Source organism: Hyperoodon ampullatus (assembly GCF_949752795.1).
Source record: "Hyperoodon ampullatus genome assembly, chromosome: 10".
NCBI classification, from domain to species: Eukaryota; Metazoa; Chordata; class Mammalia; order Artiodactyla; family Ziphiidae; genus Hyperoodon; species Hyperoodon ampullatus.
This window is the reverse complement of record NC_136923.1, coordinates 42,650,133-42,668,287: the sequence shown is the minus strand read 5'-3', so window position 1 is coordinate 42,668,287 and position 18,155 is coordinate 42,650,133. Positions and strand designations below refer to the sequence as shown.

General features: G+C 46.0%; 1 protein-coding gene across 2 annotated transcripts in view; it reads left to right on the top strand.

Moving 5' to 3' along the window:
- Positions 1-18,155, top strand: part of LIMD1 (LIM domain containing 1) — a gene marked incomplete at both ends in the record, with an annotated part of 67,924 nt that overhangs the window by 32,767 nt on the left and 17,002 nt on the right. Inside the window, one exon of one of the 2 annotated variants that reach the window (XM_079713059.1) lies at positions 3,369-3,470. The exons of the other annotated variant lie outside the window; for it this stretch is intronic. Within the exon in view, the coding sequence (XP_079569185.1) occupies positions 3,369-3,470 (102 nt within the window). The remainder of the gene's footprint in view (positions 1-3,368; positions 3,471-18,155) is intronic. 2 annotated transcript variants of the gene reach the window in all.

Below are 18,155 nucleotides of genomic sequence, written 5' to 3'. Positions count from 1 at the left end.
TTACTTTTTAGATTTCACATATACTAATATTTGTCTTTCTCTGTCTGACTTACTTCACATAATATGATAATCTCTAGGTCCATCCACGTTGCTGCAAATGGCATTAGTTCATTCCTTTTATGGCTGAGTAATATTCCATTGTGTATATATATCCACCACATCTTCTTTATCCATTCATCTGTTGAAGCACTTAGGTTGCTTCCATATCTTGGCTATTGTAAATATTACTGCTATGAACATCGGGGTGCATGTATCTTTTCAAATAAGAGTTTTTGTCTTTTCTGGATACATGCCCAGGAGTGGGATTGTTGGATCATATGGTAATTCTAGTTTTAGTTTTTTAAGGAACCACCAGACTGTTTTCCATAATGGCTACACCAGTTTACATCGATGTGGCCCCTATCTTGAAGGTGCTCCCAATTCACTAGGAGAGGCAGGCAGTGCCCAGGTAACCAGTAACCTGCCACAGCACAGTAGGTGCCGTGTCCAGTGCTGGGCACACCAACCCCATTGCTTCCATGTCCACACACATGCCTAAATGCCAGAGGCCCCGCCTGGCCCACCTGGGCCACCTGCTTCAGTGGCCGGCCGCCAGCACCATTGGTTTCTAGAGTGATGAGCCTGCTGCAACAGGTTTAGAGAGGAGTGGTACTGGAAGAACCCTGCCGTCTTCACTCTTCCCTGCTAGCTGGACACAGCTCTGATTGTGCCAGCAAAGGAATGCAGTTTGCCCAGAACGGATGTATTTCTTGACTTAAGAGCAGCCTAAGTTGTATAGGAAATAATCAGACAAAAAGAAATGCTGATGCCTCTGAGTTCCTTGATGTTTTCAATTTCATCATGCTGTTTGCTAGGTACAGGAATACCAGCTGTCCAGTAGTTTCATCCTGCATATGTGTGTGCGTGTGCATGTGCGTGCACACGTACCCACACACAAAGGTAATTTCATAGCCAGTAAGAAAAGGTGGAAGGGAAGGGCCTTGGGGAACTTGCCGGGGTGTTGGAAACATTCTATATCTTGATCTGGGTTTACATTACATAGGTTACTTGTCAAAACTCATTGGATGATAGACTTATAATTTGTGCATTTCACTGTTTGAATTTTATGTTGAAAACATAACTGTAAGCAAATAATGGACTCATTAATGATATGCAGGCTGAAGAGTTCAGGGTGAAGTGGACTGCTGTCTGCATCTTACTGTGAAATGTATCACAAATAAGATGGATGGTTGGATTGATTAAGGGATGGGCAGCAAAATGCTAACAATTGTAGAATTGAGGTGGTGGGCATATGGGTGTTCCCTGTATGATTCTTCCCATTTTTCTGTATGCTTGAAAGTTTTCATAATAAAATGTTAAAGCAGGGCTTCCCTGGTGGTACAGTGGTTGAGAGTCCGCCTGCTGATGCAGGGGACACGGGTTCGTGCCCCGGTCCGGGAGGATCCCACATGTCACGGAGCGGCTGGGCCCGTGAGCCATGGCCGCTGAGCCTGCACGTCCGGAGCCTGTGCTCCGCGGCGGGAGAGGCCACAACAGTGAGAGGCCCACGTACCACAAAAAAAAAAAAAAAAAAAAAGTTAAAGCAGAAGAACTACAAATAACCACCACTTGTGATCCCTAGAACTTTCCATAAGCGAATTCCCCCAAGAGCCAGTTTTCTCGGCTGACCCAGTACTGTTCCTACAGACGGCATCACCTGCTTCCTAAGGGAGTGTTGGTGAAGCGACGTGAGGGCCCTGGGCTTAGTGTGTTCTCTGTGCACCTGGTGTGGTTGGTGTGGGCGTGTTTCATGAAGGATGTGTTAGCTTGGACTTCCTTTGAAGGTGATGCAGTTTATCAACTTGAAATGATAAGAACTTTGAAACACAGGGCTTTCTGCCCTGTAGGCAGAATGTGGCTGGGAATTTGCAGCCTGAGAACAGCCTGACAGATGGGAACCAGAGCTAGAAAAGGCTGGCTGAGCCCCTGACCAAGGACATGAGCTGGCTACCCTGATGGATGCTTGGGGAGCTTTTTATATATATTTAAATTTTTGAAAAATTAGTTATATATATTTTATATATAAATTGTATAGAGATGTATAATTGATTTTTCAAAAATTTTAACATTATACAGTATATTTAAACAGATCCAGGGGAATTCCCTGTCAGTCCAGTGGTTAGGACTCGATGCTTTCAGTGCCATTGGCCCAGGTTCAATCCCTGGTTAGGGAACTAAGATCCCACAAGCCACTCGGCACGGCCAAAAAATTTAAAATTTTTAAAAATTAAAAAAAACAGATCCAAACACTTTTTGGAACTAGACTTTTTTCAGCTATAACAATGCCTGCCCTTGTAAGTTTTTTTTTAATACAGAAGATGGAAAGAAGTAAAACCAGCCATAATTTTACAGTTTTGGTATATTTCCTTCTTGAATCTTTTAAAAAAAAATTTTCATGCGTTATTTACATAATTGTGATCTTTTTCATTTGACTATAATGGGGGAGTTCTTTGGAAGGGAGACTCCAAGACCTCCTTTTATGTGGACTGGCCCACATAAGGGACCATATAAAGGGACCGAAGAGTGGGCATAGGGCACAGACAGGGGAGCCCCGAGCAAAGGCGAGGAGCTGAGACCCAGGGGCCGGTGGCAGGGCAGAGGGCAGAGCGCTGGGCTTGCAGTCTGAGAGACCTGGGGCTTGGGGGCCTGATCACTCTTTGTAAAAAGTGAGGTTAGTAAATCCCCGTTGGTGGTTCCCATTGTAAATCAAAGGAAATAATTTGGTTGAAGTTGCCCAACCTGTGTATTTGGCATGTTGTAATCCTGGTGCAGCATTTGAACATTGTCTTATAATGGTGGGAGGCTTTGAAAGCTTTGGGCAAGGGAGGAGGTGGAAGAAGTGGAGGTATTCTGAACATTAGCACACTGGTGTGGAGGGGGCCTGAACATGAGCCTGGGGCCTGATTCCTGCAGTGGAAAGGACTGATAGTTGAAAGGCTGATGGCGGGAGAGAACATGAGAGAAAGACAATGCAAAGGAGTAATTCTCCGGATTTGGTGATGGGCTGTTTAGGGGAAGGGGTGGATATCTTGCTTTGTCCATTGGCTTTTTTTTTTTTTTTTTTTTTTGCGGTACGCGGCCTCTCACTGCTGCGGCCCCTCGCGTTGCGGAGCACAGGCTCCGGATGCGCAGGCTCAGCGGCCATGGCTCACGGGCCCAGCCGCTCCGCGGCATGTGGGATCTTCCCGGACCGGGGCACGAACCCGCGTTCTCTGCATCGGCAGGCGGACTCTCAACCACTGCGCCACCAGGGAAGCCCCCGTTGGCTTTTTATCACTCACTTTACACTGTTTCCCTCCTGACTCACTGCTGTGTTCTTTCCCTTGCAGGAGCCTGTGTGAAATGCAGCAAGGGGGTGTTTGGGGCCGGCCAGGCCTGCCAGGCCATGGGGAACCTCTACCACGACGCGTGCTTCACCTGTGCGGCCTGCAGTAAGTGTGTGTGTATGTATGTGTGTGTGTGTGTGTGTGTGTGTGTGTGTGTTGAGGGACAGGGTAAGGAACACAGGGAACCAGGAAGGGAGGAGACGGAAGAGCATCCTTCCTGGAGACACTTGGCCCATGTCCCTCCATGCTCCTATGGGAAGGCAGGACAGTGTCGTCTAGAACAGGGTTTTGTACCACCAACACAAGACCCATCAGGATACGCTGACTTATCACAGAGTACCAGGGTTTGCCTGGGGCCCACTCTGGTGGTAGTGGAGCAATTCCTAATAACATCATGTTTGTAATGCACATCAGAGGTCTCAGAAGAGTCAGGAGGAAAGTGCTGGGATTCACCATTGTCTGCCCTGTTGTCAGTTTTCTCCACCACTGTGGGGACCAGTCAGTCAGTTACCCCTGTGTGAAGCAGGGTCCTTTCATAACTCTTTGGCCCCGATCTTTCATTTGGAGGCTGCTGTTCAGTGGGAAGTGTGAGCGTGTGCGTGAATGCCTGTGTGTATGCATGCCACACACATATTGATGCCTCTTAGCAAACACCTGTGGGCATCTTTGTACTGCATTACGGGCATTATGCCTAAAGCGGCAAACCAGGAAACTAGGCCTGTGCTCAGCTCAGCAAACTGCTCATTGAACTGATGGCATACACAGTGGAAGATTCTAACACATTGCAGGCTGTTTGCTAAGTCTGACGGAGCCATGAATTGCGCTTGTTTCATGTTCTCTACCAAAGATTAATTTTGAGGAGCATTTTTGAAAAATGTCCCACTGACATCTCCACTTCTACACCAAGGCTGGCAGCTGTCTATTAAAAGGAAACATTACAACAAAGCTAAAGAGAGTCTGGGACCAGGGGGTCTTATCATCTGGCCCAGCAGTCCTCAGTCCTGGCAGTTCATTAGAATCATGGGAGGGTTGCGGGGGGAGATTTTAAAAGCCAGTGATGGACTTCCCTGGTGGCACAGTGGTTAAGAATCTGCCTGCCAGTACAGGGGACATGGGTTTGAGCCCTGGTCTGGGAAGATTCCCCCATGCCGCAGAGCATCTAAGCCCACGCGCCACAACTACTGAGCCTGTGCTCTAGAGCTCGCTAGCCACAACTACTGAGCCCGTGCGCCACAACTACTGAGCCTGCGCTCTAGAGCTCGCGAGCCACAACTACTGAGCCCGTGTGCTACAGCTACTGAAGACCACGTGCCTAGAGTTCATGCTCCACAATCAGAGAAGCCACCGCAATGAGAAGCCCGCACACCGCAACGAAGAGTAGCCCCCTCTCGCCGTAACTAGAGAAAAGCCCACGCACAGCAATGAAGATCCAATGCAGCCAAAAATAAATTTAAAAAAAAAATCCAGTGATGCCCCAGCCCCACCCTGACCAGCAGAATCAGAAGCCCTAGGGATGGGGTTTCTAGAGTGGGGCACGTGTATTGTTTCTAAGCTCCTCCGGTGACTCCCAGGTGTGGCCAGAACTGAGTACCTGGGATTAGTGCCAAGCTTCTCATTTTAGAAGCCTCCGGAGACGGGAAGAGGAGGGACTTTCTCGGCTGGTTTGTGGCACAGCCCTCAAGAGCCCCCTGGTTCTCAGTCTGAAGTTCACCAGGTGGGCATGGGCCTGCCATGCCTTGGTGGCACAGGCATATGCCTGGTTCCAAACCTTAGGCTTCATCCTCACTGTGATTTCCCATAAAACACATGCCTAAGAGTTTCCGCCTTGATCGTTACTCACCTTTGAAGGGAAAATTGCGAAAGACTTTGAGATGGATCACACAGTCTCCTGAGCGTCCACAGTGGAAATGTAGGAGTTTTCTGGTTATTGGATTCCCTGGGTCTCTGGGCCTTTCCTTGCCTTTGAGCTGTGTTACACTCTGTAAGTTGTAGAATCTTGACGGCAAGGCCCGTGATTCCTGTCCACAGCAACGCAAACTGTGTCTGGCAGAGATTGACCAGTTTTGCATCCATTAAGAAAATTTACTTCAGCATTTCTGATGGCCTGCATGTGGATGGTTCTTTGCTGTCTCCCAGTTGTAACATCTTATTGGTCTCTCATTCAATGATGAATTAAATAAAATCTTTGACCTGTGTTTGTGTTTTATCCGTAGAGAGTTGTGATCACACCTTCTTTTAAAAATTATCTTTGACTCTTGGCTCCTATAACTGTTTCTTAATATTTGCTCTATCTTCCAGGAAAAAAGAAAATAAATATTGAATAGAGGCTGTTTTTATATCTCAAGCAATTACCATTTGAACTAGAAAGTTGTTGGGGGACAAAACCTACTGGTGAGTCTGTTGGTTCCACCAGTGGCTGCTTGACTAGCTGGCAATTCCTTAATGGGCTGAGTTTATTTTCAAATTATGACAAACACAAACACTCAGGAAGACAGCTGCTTTGGAATTTTGCTTGTTCTAGCATTTAAGGCCCTTGTGGTCTGGTCTGTGTTTTATTGCTTCCTACCTTCCTTATCACAGTGAGACAATTTGTCTCTTCTCCATTCACTCCTTGGAACCTCCCTTCCCCACTCACTTCGTGCATTTAAATTCTGTCCAGCTTTTAGGACCCAGCTCCAATGCCTCCTCTTCCAGGAAACCTTCCTTGTTCCCCAAGCAGGAAAGAACCATTTCTCCTGAACTAGGCATGCCCTACCTTCTCACATAAACAATGAACCACTGTCTGCGATTCTGGTGCCAGCAAACCAGTCCCTAGAGCAGAGTTGCTGAAGGAAGCTCTGAGTTCCATCAGAAAGTGAGTGTGGTGGCATTCCTGTTGTGGGTAAACATACAGCTTCCTCGCCACTCACAGGGAGCAGTTGGAGACCCAGGCATGTGTCTGAGCAGCTTCTCGTGGACGCCAGAAGTGACTTGCCTTTGTTCAGTTAACTTACTGCTGCCAGTAACTGCTTTCAGTAGAAAGAGGTGCCAGGGTGGCCCACATCCTGCCTCTGCGAGTCCTCAAGGATCTCTGCATGAGCCTCAGCACGTGGACACAGCACAGTGGGGGCCGGGGTCTCATCCAGTCCGTCCCCTCCTTCGTTGGAGAAGAGAAAATTGGGGTCAGAGAGGGAAAGAGACTTCTCGAGGTTGAAAACCTAGCAATTGAGCTGAATCCGTGGCTCCTGAATCTAGATTAGGTTAGCCTTGCACATCTGTTTGGTTGGTTACAGTGTGTGTGAGAGTGTACTGTATATATGTGTGTGAGTGTGTTTTCCCATTTCATTTATGAGAATAATCTAGCTTGAAACACCGTCAAGATGTATTTCTGTAGGTACACACACATGCACACACACCGGCACGTGCACACACTCACTTCTTGGGTCTTACTGATGCTTTATTAAAACATAATATCGGGATCTTATTGAGAGCTCACATGCACTTACAAGGCCAGGCCAAGGCCCGACTGATTTGATCAGTAAAGATAAAACAAGCTACTTCTAGTTTCAGACAATTTATTCCCTTCGTGAGCAACTAAAAGGACATGCCAAAGGTGCCTTTGTCCCTGTCCCACACCCCAAAAGGGACAACACTGAAACAAAAGGGCCGATGACTGCAGTGTAAGTTATGGGATGCTAAGCAGTCAATCCTGGATGCGGCTAAGCGGTCATGAGTCAGCAGCTCCCTTCAGAGGGGTGGGGCAGAGAGCCCTCACCTCATCAGAGATGAGAGACTGTCTCGTGTCCTGGAGACAGTCCTAGAGCAGTTCCTTACAAGCCTCTCATCCTGTGTCCTGGGAGGATCCCAAGGTGTTTCACACGCCCAGACAAACCTCTGCCTCTGGATGGTGCAAGTTCTCCCGGGCACCTTGGCCAAGTCCCCATCTGCCAACAAGCAACAATGTTTAGTTCATTTTTAGTTGTGGGAACAACATGACAGCCACAAAAAAATTTAAAGAGAGTAACCTGGTTTGTTATCATTCTAGAACAGGTATTTTCACTAATATTTTCCCTTCTAGATTTTGTCCAGATTTATACACATTTTTTAGAGTTGTGATCATAGAGTGTAAACCAGTATTGTATCCTTTTTGATTTAATATTGTGTCATAAATTCCCCCCTGTCTTTGTAGTCTTCTTCATAATAATCATTTTAACAGTTACATAGTTGTCAACTGAGCCGTTCCATGGTTTGATGGCAGGGAGCGAGTGTCTCCGTGTCTTGGGTTTGTTGGTTATTACACATGGCCCCAGTGAATGTCTTTGTGCCTGCGTGCTTTTCTCCCTCTGCTGAGTTGTTTCCTTGGTGTTCGTTCCCAGAAGCAAGCATTCAGGGCACGATGCGTGGGCGTTTATGTGGTTTGTTAAAGTTCTTTTTTGACATGCTCCCCTGTCAGCAGCGGGTGTGTTTGGTTGCCATGGAGATGTGTGCTGTGGGTCTCCCTCTCCCCCCTCGGCTCTGCCCACCCAAGGTGGCCAGGCCCCCAACTGGATGCTCTCAGGAGTCGTTGGCACAGCATGGGGTGGGGGGAGGGTAGGCATGGCCTTGGCCAGCCAGCCATGTGCCATGTGTCTGGACACCATGTGTCAAGTGGCCTGAATGAGGAGAAGCTGGCGCCTGTCTGTGTCCCGAGAGAGGCGGAACAAGAAGGAAGAAAAAGTGTGCTGGACTTGGGGGGTCAAGTGAAGTCTCCTCAGCACCTTCCAGAATAGACTCTGAGGCAGAGAGAGGCCAGGCTCTGTGTCCTCACCCCAGGCCGTTTTAGGCCCAGAAAGTAAGATTTTGTTCATTTTGTAAAGACTAAATAAATTCCATCCTGGAGTCATGGGGAAACCAGTTTGCCATGTTCACGGCCCCCTACTGTTTTTCAGCCACGTGAGTTGGAAAACGATGGACGAGATAAGACATGCCCCTCCCCAGAAACCGATAGACCACAAGGGTGCCCTGGTCTTGAGGGTAGGGCTTGGGGGGCAGGCAGTCCTGAGGCTGATGGGGATTATGCCTAGCACAGGCCTGAGCTCAGAGGAAGGCAGCTGAGGGCCGGATGGGGTCCACTAACAGAACAGAGCTGGGATGTGCAGGTCATGGCCAGAACAGGTGACTCTTGAGCATTGTGACCTAGTGCTTATGTTCCTGAGTTGGTGGTGCACTGTGATCTGCCCTAGGGAAAAAAACACAACAAAAATAAGAATATATGCCACTGCCCATCCCACCTTCCAAAAACCGAACATCCATGCCTGTTAAAGGTTGTGGAGGGATTTTATAGTGAAATCTCACACATTTATTTAGACCCCATCTGGGAAAGTCTGTCTAACAGAGTTAGTGAAATCCTGCATCCAGAACACTAGAAAGTGCCATTTCATTCCTTCAGGTAAATGAAACAACTAGAAATAAGCCCAGAGCTGTGGGACGGAGGTTCTTAGTGAATAAATCAGTGATTGGTGATTCATCCATCAGTAAGGTCACATCTGAAGTGCGGGAGGGTTCTTGGCGGTTGTTTTGTTTCTCTTACCAAGTCTAAGCACTGCCTCTGTAATCATGTTAACCGTTTTCGTTGACTTTGTATATGCCTCCTCACCAGCCCAGCCTTTGGAGATGCCCAGATTCTGAAATAGTTGAGCCTGAATTAGGGAGGTCTCCCTTTAATTCATGGCAGGCACGCTTGCTTAAGAGTCATCTCAATATTTGTAATTCGCAGGTGAGCTTTCTAGCTTACTTTGGGCCTGACCCTGCCCTGATCCTCTCGCTCGAAGTAGCTCACTAAATCCTTGTTAACAGCCCAGTGAGTTCACCATTGTTATTACTCTCATTTCACAGACGAGCAGAGGCTTGGAGAGTTTAGTTTGCTTGTGGTTGGTTATATCGATGTTAAATAGACTGGTTGGCACTTGAACCCAGGACTGTGTGGACCCACAGCCCTTGCTTGCAGCCACTGTATCAAATTAGCTTTGCTTAGAGAGACACTGGATCTTGCCATGACATCTCAGGTTCAGCTCTGCCTGGGGGCTGTGTGACAGCAAAGGTTGGGTTTGGGGATACTTTTGACTTGTGAATGCAGAAGAGTGGCCTTGTACTTGGAATAGGGGAGCTAGAATTCAGTAGTGGGTGGGATGTACCCGTAGGAGAGAAATGGATTAAGGGCTTTGATTAGAGGTCTGTTCCTTTTTAAGGGCTTTGATCCCTGAATTTCTGAGCTGTTGAGTCATCCCAATATTTCTCATCATATTCAGCATTTGTGTGCGAGCTGAATGAGTCAGCTGGATCTAGGGAAAAAGCTGAAGATCAAGAAAGTGAGAAAGGGACAGTGGGAAGATACAAAGGAAATCAGTGGGTGAGGGTTAAATCAGGAAACAACCAAAATAGATGGAGCTGGGCAAAGGGCTGTGCGGGTCGGAGGAGAGCAGAGGGGTGGCTTTTACTTGACGTGTCATCAGATGGTCACTTGTCCCTCTCCAGCAAACCCAGTTCTGCTGCGTGCACCAGAATTGGGACCAGACTTAGTTTCCCAGATCAGACTTTGTTGATGCAGTGAGAAGCCATGATGTCCCCGACAGTGAGAGAACATCAGCTTCTTCGTGCCTGTGACATTAAAGGAGTCTGGGATTTTTAAGCTATGTTGTGAGCGTAACTCCAGTGCGACCTGTATCATTAATTGCCACACCTGCATTCCAAACACTTTTCTTATATTTGCACACGCATAATTTGGGTGGAAATCTTCAATAATCCCAGACCAAGGGTGAGACTTGGTGGTACCCAGTGTGTCCTCAAGTCTAAGAGCAGAATGGAGGGTGCTCTGACACGATGGGGCTCATCACACCCTGATCAGCACATGACGTTACACTGGGTGCCTCATCTCAGACCCAAAATCCTGGATTTAGGGAGTGAGATCTTTTACGGAAAACTGAGCTTTATTCTGGCATCACAGTTACTGCTTGGGTCTCCTTGGTGCCCTCATCTTGCTAAGAGCATCTCTTCTTTCTTAAATGTTCTGTCTCTCAAATGTTCTCTTAAACTGCTGTCCCCACCTCTGGCCCTGTGATGGTTAATTTTATGTGTCAACTTGACTGGGCCATGGGGTGCCCAGATTTTGGTCTAACATTATTCTGGGTGTCTGTGAAGGTTTCCTGATGGGAGTAACAATTGGTAGACTGAGTAAAGCTCTCCCTTATGTGGGTGGTCCTCACCCAATCAGTTTTGTTCAATAGAACAAAAAGGTGGACGCTTCTGGAGTAAGGGGACTTCCTCCTGCCTGACTGCCCTGAACAGGGACATCAGTTGTTTCCTGCCTTTGCACTGGAGCTACATCATCACTGTCCTGGGCCTCCAGCCTGCTGACGGCAGATCTTGGGACTTGTCAATCCCCATAATCATGGGAGCCAATTCCGTATAACCAATCAACTCCCCTCCCTCTCTCTCTCTTCCTCCTCTGCCTTCCCCGTATATATACTGACAATTTCGTCTGCACCCAGGCTTTCTATCGGTGCTCTGATGCCTCTGACGTGGGTTGTACTGTGAGCCACTGTTTGCAGAATATTTGCTCGGTCATCTCACGCCCCTCATTTGCTTCCCAGCCACACTCATTTGCACAAGGGGAAGTGGAGCCCCAGAGCGGTTGCATAGCTGGTCTGTGGGGGACTGGGGTCCCGACTCAGGTCCAGGTGGCTCCACAGTCTATATTTTTGCCACCTCTCCAGTCCTCACCCTTTACCGAACACCAGCCCCAGTCCCGAGAAGCTTGTTCCACCTGCAGACATCCTGATTCCTGAAGTCTACAGAGCAGAGGCCCGCGTGTGCATGACGAGCATCCTAGGGGGTCCTATGCAGACAGCTGGGACCTTCTCTGTGGCCGTGTGACTGGCCTCACCCCCACCCACTTACCTTCATTTGTCCCCCAGCTTCCTGGCTGCTTTTCTGAGCTCTAGACATGCACCGTCCAGTAGGGCAGCCACGGCCACATGTGACTTTTGAGTGCTTGAAACGTGGCTAGTGTGACTGAGGAGTTGACATTTTAATTTCATTTTAATTAATTCAGTCTAAATTGAAATAGCCACACGTGGCTAGTGGCTACCATATTGGACATTGTAGGTAAAGTCTCTACTCCTAAGCCACAGTTCACTTACTAATAAGAAACAATCAGTAAGTTTATTGTTTTTACTTTATGCGTCACAAAGGCAATATAGTCACATTGAAAAAAAAATACATGTGGAAGAAGAAAATCACCCATAACCCCATAACCCCAAACCAAACCAAAACAAAACAAAATAATGTTGGCTATACCCACATGGACATCATTTTTGCCAGGTTGTCATCACAGTACTTGCTTTTATGTTCTGTTTGTTCCATTTAGAAGTATGTCATATGCTTCTTCCTCATTGCTCTGTGGTCTTCTTAAGCATCTGCTGCATAAGATACTGTTGACTTGATGACTCAAAGCCAATGCAGCCTTCCTGCCAGTTAAAGTTAAAGGGAAAGAGAATCCTTATTACTACACGAGCCAGGCATGGATCCTATGATCAGGTTTTCAAGGACCAGATGCACTTCCGGGGCACTGAGCAGCCTGGGAGTCTGGCAAATCCATTGCCAGGACAGACCGTGCAAGCAGCAGCCCCTGCAGTGTCCACTGTTGGTGGGTTTGCATGCCAGCGGGGGCCCGGGGGCCTCACTGGGGGAAGACCCTCTCTGTTCCTCCTGTGGATCACTACTGTCCCTCCTGACTGCCTCAGGTCCTGTTTGCTGCCCTGCCCACCTCCATCCACACAGCTGGCCTTTGAGCACAGCTGTGAAGGGACCACTCCCCTGCTCTGAGACCTCAGCCACTTCTTCTCATAACATCATAGTCTGATTCCTTTACTTGACATTGAACACATTCCTTCAAGTAGTTCCAACCCTTTCTTGTCTGCTCTCTTGCCACTGTCTCTTCCACCCTGTGTCCTTCGGAACCTCCAGCCACACTAAACATCACCCACCCTTTCCTACCCCTGTCTTGTCACCCTCACACTTCATCCCACCAGGTACGCATCACTCTCCAAGCGATGTCCTCCATTGTGATCTCTGCTGTGGCTCCTCTGGTGCAGGTTTCATACACACCTTGTTCATTTACCTGTCTTGTGGTGTTTTGAATTATGATTAGATTGAAACTGTTGGCAGGGGTCTATGCCTCCCCCTCTGTGGTCAGTTTTGTGAGAATGGGGACAGTGTTTAACTGATCTTGATTTACCCTTGATCTGCCACCTTTAGTATAATGCAGGGCACCCAGTTAGCACTGAGGAAATATTGGAGGCCATAAAGGTGGCATTATCCATTACCCTGTACCCATAAGCTTTCACTTCCCGTTCCCCATCCCTCTTTTTCTAGCCCTAAGCAAGCACTCCTGTATAGATTTGCCTATTATGGATGTTTCATATAAATAGAGTCATATATATATATATATATGTGGTCTTTGGTAACTAGCTTCTTTTACTTAGCGTAATGTGATCCAGAGTCATCCATGTTGTAGCATGTATCAGAACTTCATTCCTTTTATATTTATTTATTAAAATATTTATTTATTCATTTATTTATTTTTGTCTGTGCTGGGACTTCATTGCTTTGTGTGGGCTTTCCCTAGTTGCGGTGAGCGGGAGCTGCTCTTTGTTGAGGTGCGCGGGCTTCTCATTGTGGTGGCTTCTTTTTGTTTTATTTTGTTGCGGAGCACGGGCTCTAGGCGCGCAGGCTTCAGTAGTTGCAACACGCGGGCTCAGTAGTTGTGGCTCGTGGGCTCTAAAGCACAGGCTCAGTAGCTGTGGCGCACAGGCTTAGTTGCTCCACGGCATGTGGGATCTTCCTGGACTAGGGATTAAACCCGTGTCCCCTACATTGGCAGGCGGATGCTTAACCACTGCGCCACCAGGGAAGTCCCTCCGTTCCTTTTTATGGCTGAATAATAATCCATCGTATGGACAGACCACATTTTATTTATCCATTCATCAGTCAGTGGACACTCGTTTCCACTTTTTGGCCATTATAAATAAGGCTGCTATGAAGATTCCTGTGCATGTTTCTGTGTGGCCATATTTTTTCAGTTCTTTAAGATAGATATCTAGGAGTGGAATTGCTGTGTCATATGGTAACTCTATGTTTAACTTTTCTGAGGCACTGTTTTGCAAAATGGCTGCACCATTTTACGTTCCCACCAGCATGTATGAGGGTTCCAGTAGCTCCACATTCTTGCCAGTATTTGTGATTGTCTGACTTTGATTCTAACCATCCTAGTGAGTGTGAAGTTGAATCTCAGTGTGGTTTTGATTTGCATTTCCCTGATGACTGATGTGGAGCATCTTTTCATGGCCTATTTGTATGTCTTATTTGGAGAAATGTCTATTCAGATCCCTTACCCTTTTTTTTTTGGCCATACTGAACGGCACGTGGGATCTCAGTTCCCCGATCAGGGATTGAACCCGCGCCCTCTGCATTGGAAGCTCGGAGTCTTAACCACTGGACTCTCAGGGAAGGTCCCCCCTTAGCCATTTTTAATTGGGTTATTTGTCTTTTTATTATTGAGTTCTAATGGTTCTTTATATGTTCTACATGTAAATATCTTGTTAGATATATAATTTACCAATGTTTTCTCTTATTCTGTGCACTGTTGTTTCACTTTCCTGTTGTTATTATTTGCAGCATAGAAGTTTTAAATTTTGATATAGTCTAATCTATTTTTTCTTTTGTTTCTTGTGGTTTTGGTGCTTTATCTCAGAAAACACAGACCTACCAAATGTCGCAAAGATTCATGCCCTGAGAGCTATAGTTTTTAGCTCTTCGGTTGAGCTCTTGGATCCATTTTGAGTTAATTCTTGTATGTGGTTTGAGGTAGAAGTTCAGGTTCATTCTCTGGCATGTGGATAGCCAGTTTTCCCAGCCCCGTCTGTTGAAAAGGCCGTTCCTTCTCAATTGGATTGTTGTGGCAAATTCGTCAAAAATTAATTGACCCTAAAATCTAAGGGTTTATTTCCGGTCTCTCAGTTTTCTTCCGTTGCTCTAGTCAATTATCTTTTAAAGAGATTTAACTAATGAGAACAAAATCTTATTTACCCATGCAGTTACTGTTTCTAGTCCTCTTCATTCCTTTGTTTAAATCCAGATTTTCATCTGGTACCATTTTCTTTCTCCTTAAAAGACTTCCTTTAACTTTTTTTTTTTTTTTTTTGGTAATGCAGACCTGCCCTTGAAGAATTGTTTCAGCTTTTGAATGTCTGAATTCAGCCGTACTTCGCTTTGATTTTAAAAGATATTTTTTGCTGTGTGTGGAATTCTAGGTCGATAGTGTTTTCTTTCATTTTTAAAAAATGTTGTTTCACTGTTTTCTTACTTGCTTTGTTTTCAGTCTGAAATCCAGTGCCATCTTTATCTTTGTCTCTTTGTATGTAACATGTCTTTTTCCTCTGATTAGGATTTTCCCTTTATTATTGATTTTGGGAAGGTTGATCATGATGTCCCTTGGTGCACTTTTCATGTTTCTTGTGCTTGGGGTTTATTGAGCTTTTGGGATCTGTGAGTGTTTGGTCTTCATCAAATCTGGAATATTTTTGGCCATTATTTCTTCAAATTTTCTGCCACCCCCTCCTTTCCCCTTCAGGGACTCCAGTGGCCCCTGGTTCGGCATCTTCAAGTTGTCCCACGGCTCATTTAATGGTCTTTTCTTTCTTTCTTTCTTTCTTTTTTAAAAAATTTTATTGGAGTATAGTTGATTTACAATGTTAGTTTCAGGTGTACAGCATAGTGATTCAGTTATACAGATACACATATTCATTCTTTTTCAGATTCTTTTCCCATATAGGTTGTTACAGAGTGTTAAGTAGAGTTCCCTGTGCTATATAGTGGTTTCTTGTTGATCATCTATCTTATATATAGTAGTGTGTGTATGTTAATTCCAACCTCCTGATTTATCTCTCCCCCCCATTAATGGTCTTTTTGTTTTTTAGATTCTTTTCCTCTCTGTTGCATTTTGGACAGTTTCTATTGCTATGCTTTTAACGTCATAGATGTTTTCTCCTGCAATGTGTAATCTGCTTTTAATCCCACTCAATGTATCTTTCATCTGACTTTTTTTTTTTTTTTTTTTTTTGCAGTACGCGGGCCTCTCACTGTTGTGGCCTCTCCTGTTGCGGAGCACAGGCTCCGGACATGCAGGCTCAGCGGCCATGGCTCACGGGCCCAGCCGCTCCGCGGCATGTGGGATCTTCCTGGACCGGGGCACGAACACGTGTCCCCTGCATCGGCAGGTGGACTCTCAACCACTGCGCCACCAGGGAAGCCCCCATCTGACATTTTAGTTGTCATCTCTAGCAGTTCAATTTGGACCTCTTAAAAATATCTTCCGTGTCACTGTTTAACTTTTGGGGCATATGGAATAGAATGACAATAACTCGTCCTTCTTTACTAATGCTAATGTCTGTGTCAGATCTGGGTTGATTTCCATAGATTGATTATTTTCTTCATTATGAGTTGTGTTTTCTTGTCTCTTTACGTGCCTGATTATCTTTGATTGGATGCCATGCGTTGTGAATCATACCTTGTTGAGTCCTAGATATTTTTACATTCCATTAAATCTTCTTGAGCATTAAATCTTCTGGGGTGCAGATAACTTATTTAGAAACAGTAATCCTTTCCAGTGTGGTTTTTATGATTTGCTAAGTGAGTTTAGAGCAGAGCTCAGTCTAGGGGTAATTATGCCCCACTCCCAGGGCAAAGCCTTTCTGAGTATTTTACTCAGTGTTGCGTGGATTATTATGTGTTTTCCCAGTCTGTCTGGTGGGAATAGACAGTTTCCGGCCCTTGTGCACACCAGGCACTGTTCTCTCTCATCCTTTCGGATATCTTTTACCCCCAGCGGTGGTTATTTTCTTCACATGCATGTGCTGATCCGTGCTCTGCTAAATCCTCAGAGGAGACCCTCTGCGAATCTCCAGGATTTTTTCTCTGTGCAGCATTCTTTTCTCTGACTCAGATGATGATGCTCTGGAATAGTGGGCATGGAAAACTGTAAGGAAAAAACAAAGACTGTGGAGTGGCTAGTGAGAAGAAGACTGCAGTGTGGAGTGGGCTACTCAGAGTGTGGTCCTCAACCAGTGCTGGCCAGTAAAGACAGAAGCACAGAAATTGAGACTTTTCATAACACTCTCAACAGAAATTGGAAACTTTCATAACAATTTGACAGAGCATATTGAGGCTTGGATTTCATATGTTTCATTTTCCCACATTATTGTATGTTACGAGAAAATAAGTCTGACAGGTGGAAATTAAAAACAAAACCCCCAAGACCTGGCCCTTTACCACAGAAAAACTGAGAAAGGGAACAGTGACCTGGAGGATTTGGACAAAGAGGGAGACGGAAGTGGATGTGACTTTTAGCTTCAATAATTGAAGGTTTTTGAAGGGATCCTGGCAACGGTGCCTTATGTCACAAGCTTAGCATGAGCCGGTGCTGTGCTGGGCCCCACTGTGACCCCTGATTTTGTCCTCTCCTCAGCACCCTCTTTGGAGGAACCCAGGCGTTTAGGTGCCCAGCCAGCCTCTCACTTGGGAAGTAGCAAAGCCAAGAACCCCAGCCTGATTGCTTTTCCACTTTCCTCTTTCTTCCTGTTCCTCATCCCACTGGGGCAAGATGAGCCTGTGGAGGCCAGGACTTTATCCACATTTTTCTGTTTTCATCTGAAGGTGCCCCTGAAGGCATATATAAAATATTCATTTACTGCATCTATGGGAGGTGACTTTTTGGAACAGGTTCTTGATGAGTCTGTACATTTATTAGTGAATATTTTATAAACTATTGTTGTGATTGGAAAATAAAGAGCAACTCTGAATACTGTATTCTAAAGCTGTGGAAAAGCTCTTTATTTGGTATATTTTTCTTGTGCATATCACTATCCGTTTCCCATTTCAGGGACTAGAAGCAAGATGATTCTGAAACTAGAGTTATAAAGACGTAATGAGGACACAGCCTCCCTCTCAACAGCTTTATGTTCGATGCTAATTGTTATAGGGATGGTCTAGGTCTTAGCACTTTGTTTGAACAAGATGAATCTCTTCAAGTGGAGATGCTGCTTCAGAGACAGTCCTGAGGCATAGCCTAACTCTGTGGTTCTCCAAGTGTGGTCCCTGGACCAGCACAGTCAGCATCACCTGGGAACTCATTAGAAAGGCAAATCCTCAGGTCCTTCCCAGACCTACTAAATCAGAATCTCTGGGGAGGGGCCCAGAAATCTGTGTTTTAGCAAACCCACCAGGTGGTTCTGAAGCATGCTAAAGTTTGAGAACTGCTGGCTTAATTTTTTGGTGTTCACGCCTCGACCATTGTTTTATCTTCTGCTGTGTATGAGCTCTGGCACGGCACAGCTGGCTCCAAGTAGTGCCACCATAGGAAGTGTGAGGACAGTGATTTGTCACCACTCAAGGGAGTCGCGTGGGGGAGAAGTGTTATTAGAAAGGTAAAGAATCCACTTTCTTCCCCTCCCACAGTCTGAGAAATACTTGTTCCGGGACAAAGGGATAGTATATTGTGATGGGAAGGGTGTTGACTTAGCACTAGTGAGACCTGGGTGCAAATCCCAGCTCTTCTGCTCAGCTTCAGACACACAGCCAAGTTTGCCTGACCGCTTTAGCTTTTGTTTCCCCATCTGCAAAACGAAGACTCAGTAAAACTGCATATAATGCAATAAGTGGAGTTAAACTGCTTAAAGCGTGGGGTCACATTATTGCAGGATTAAGGAAATGACCCCC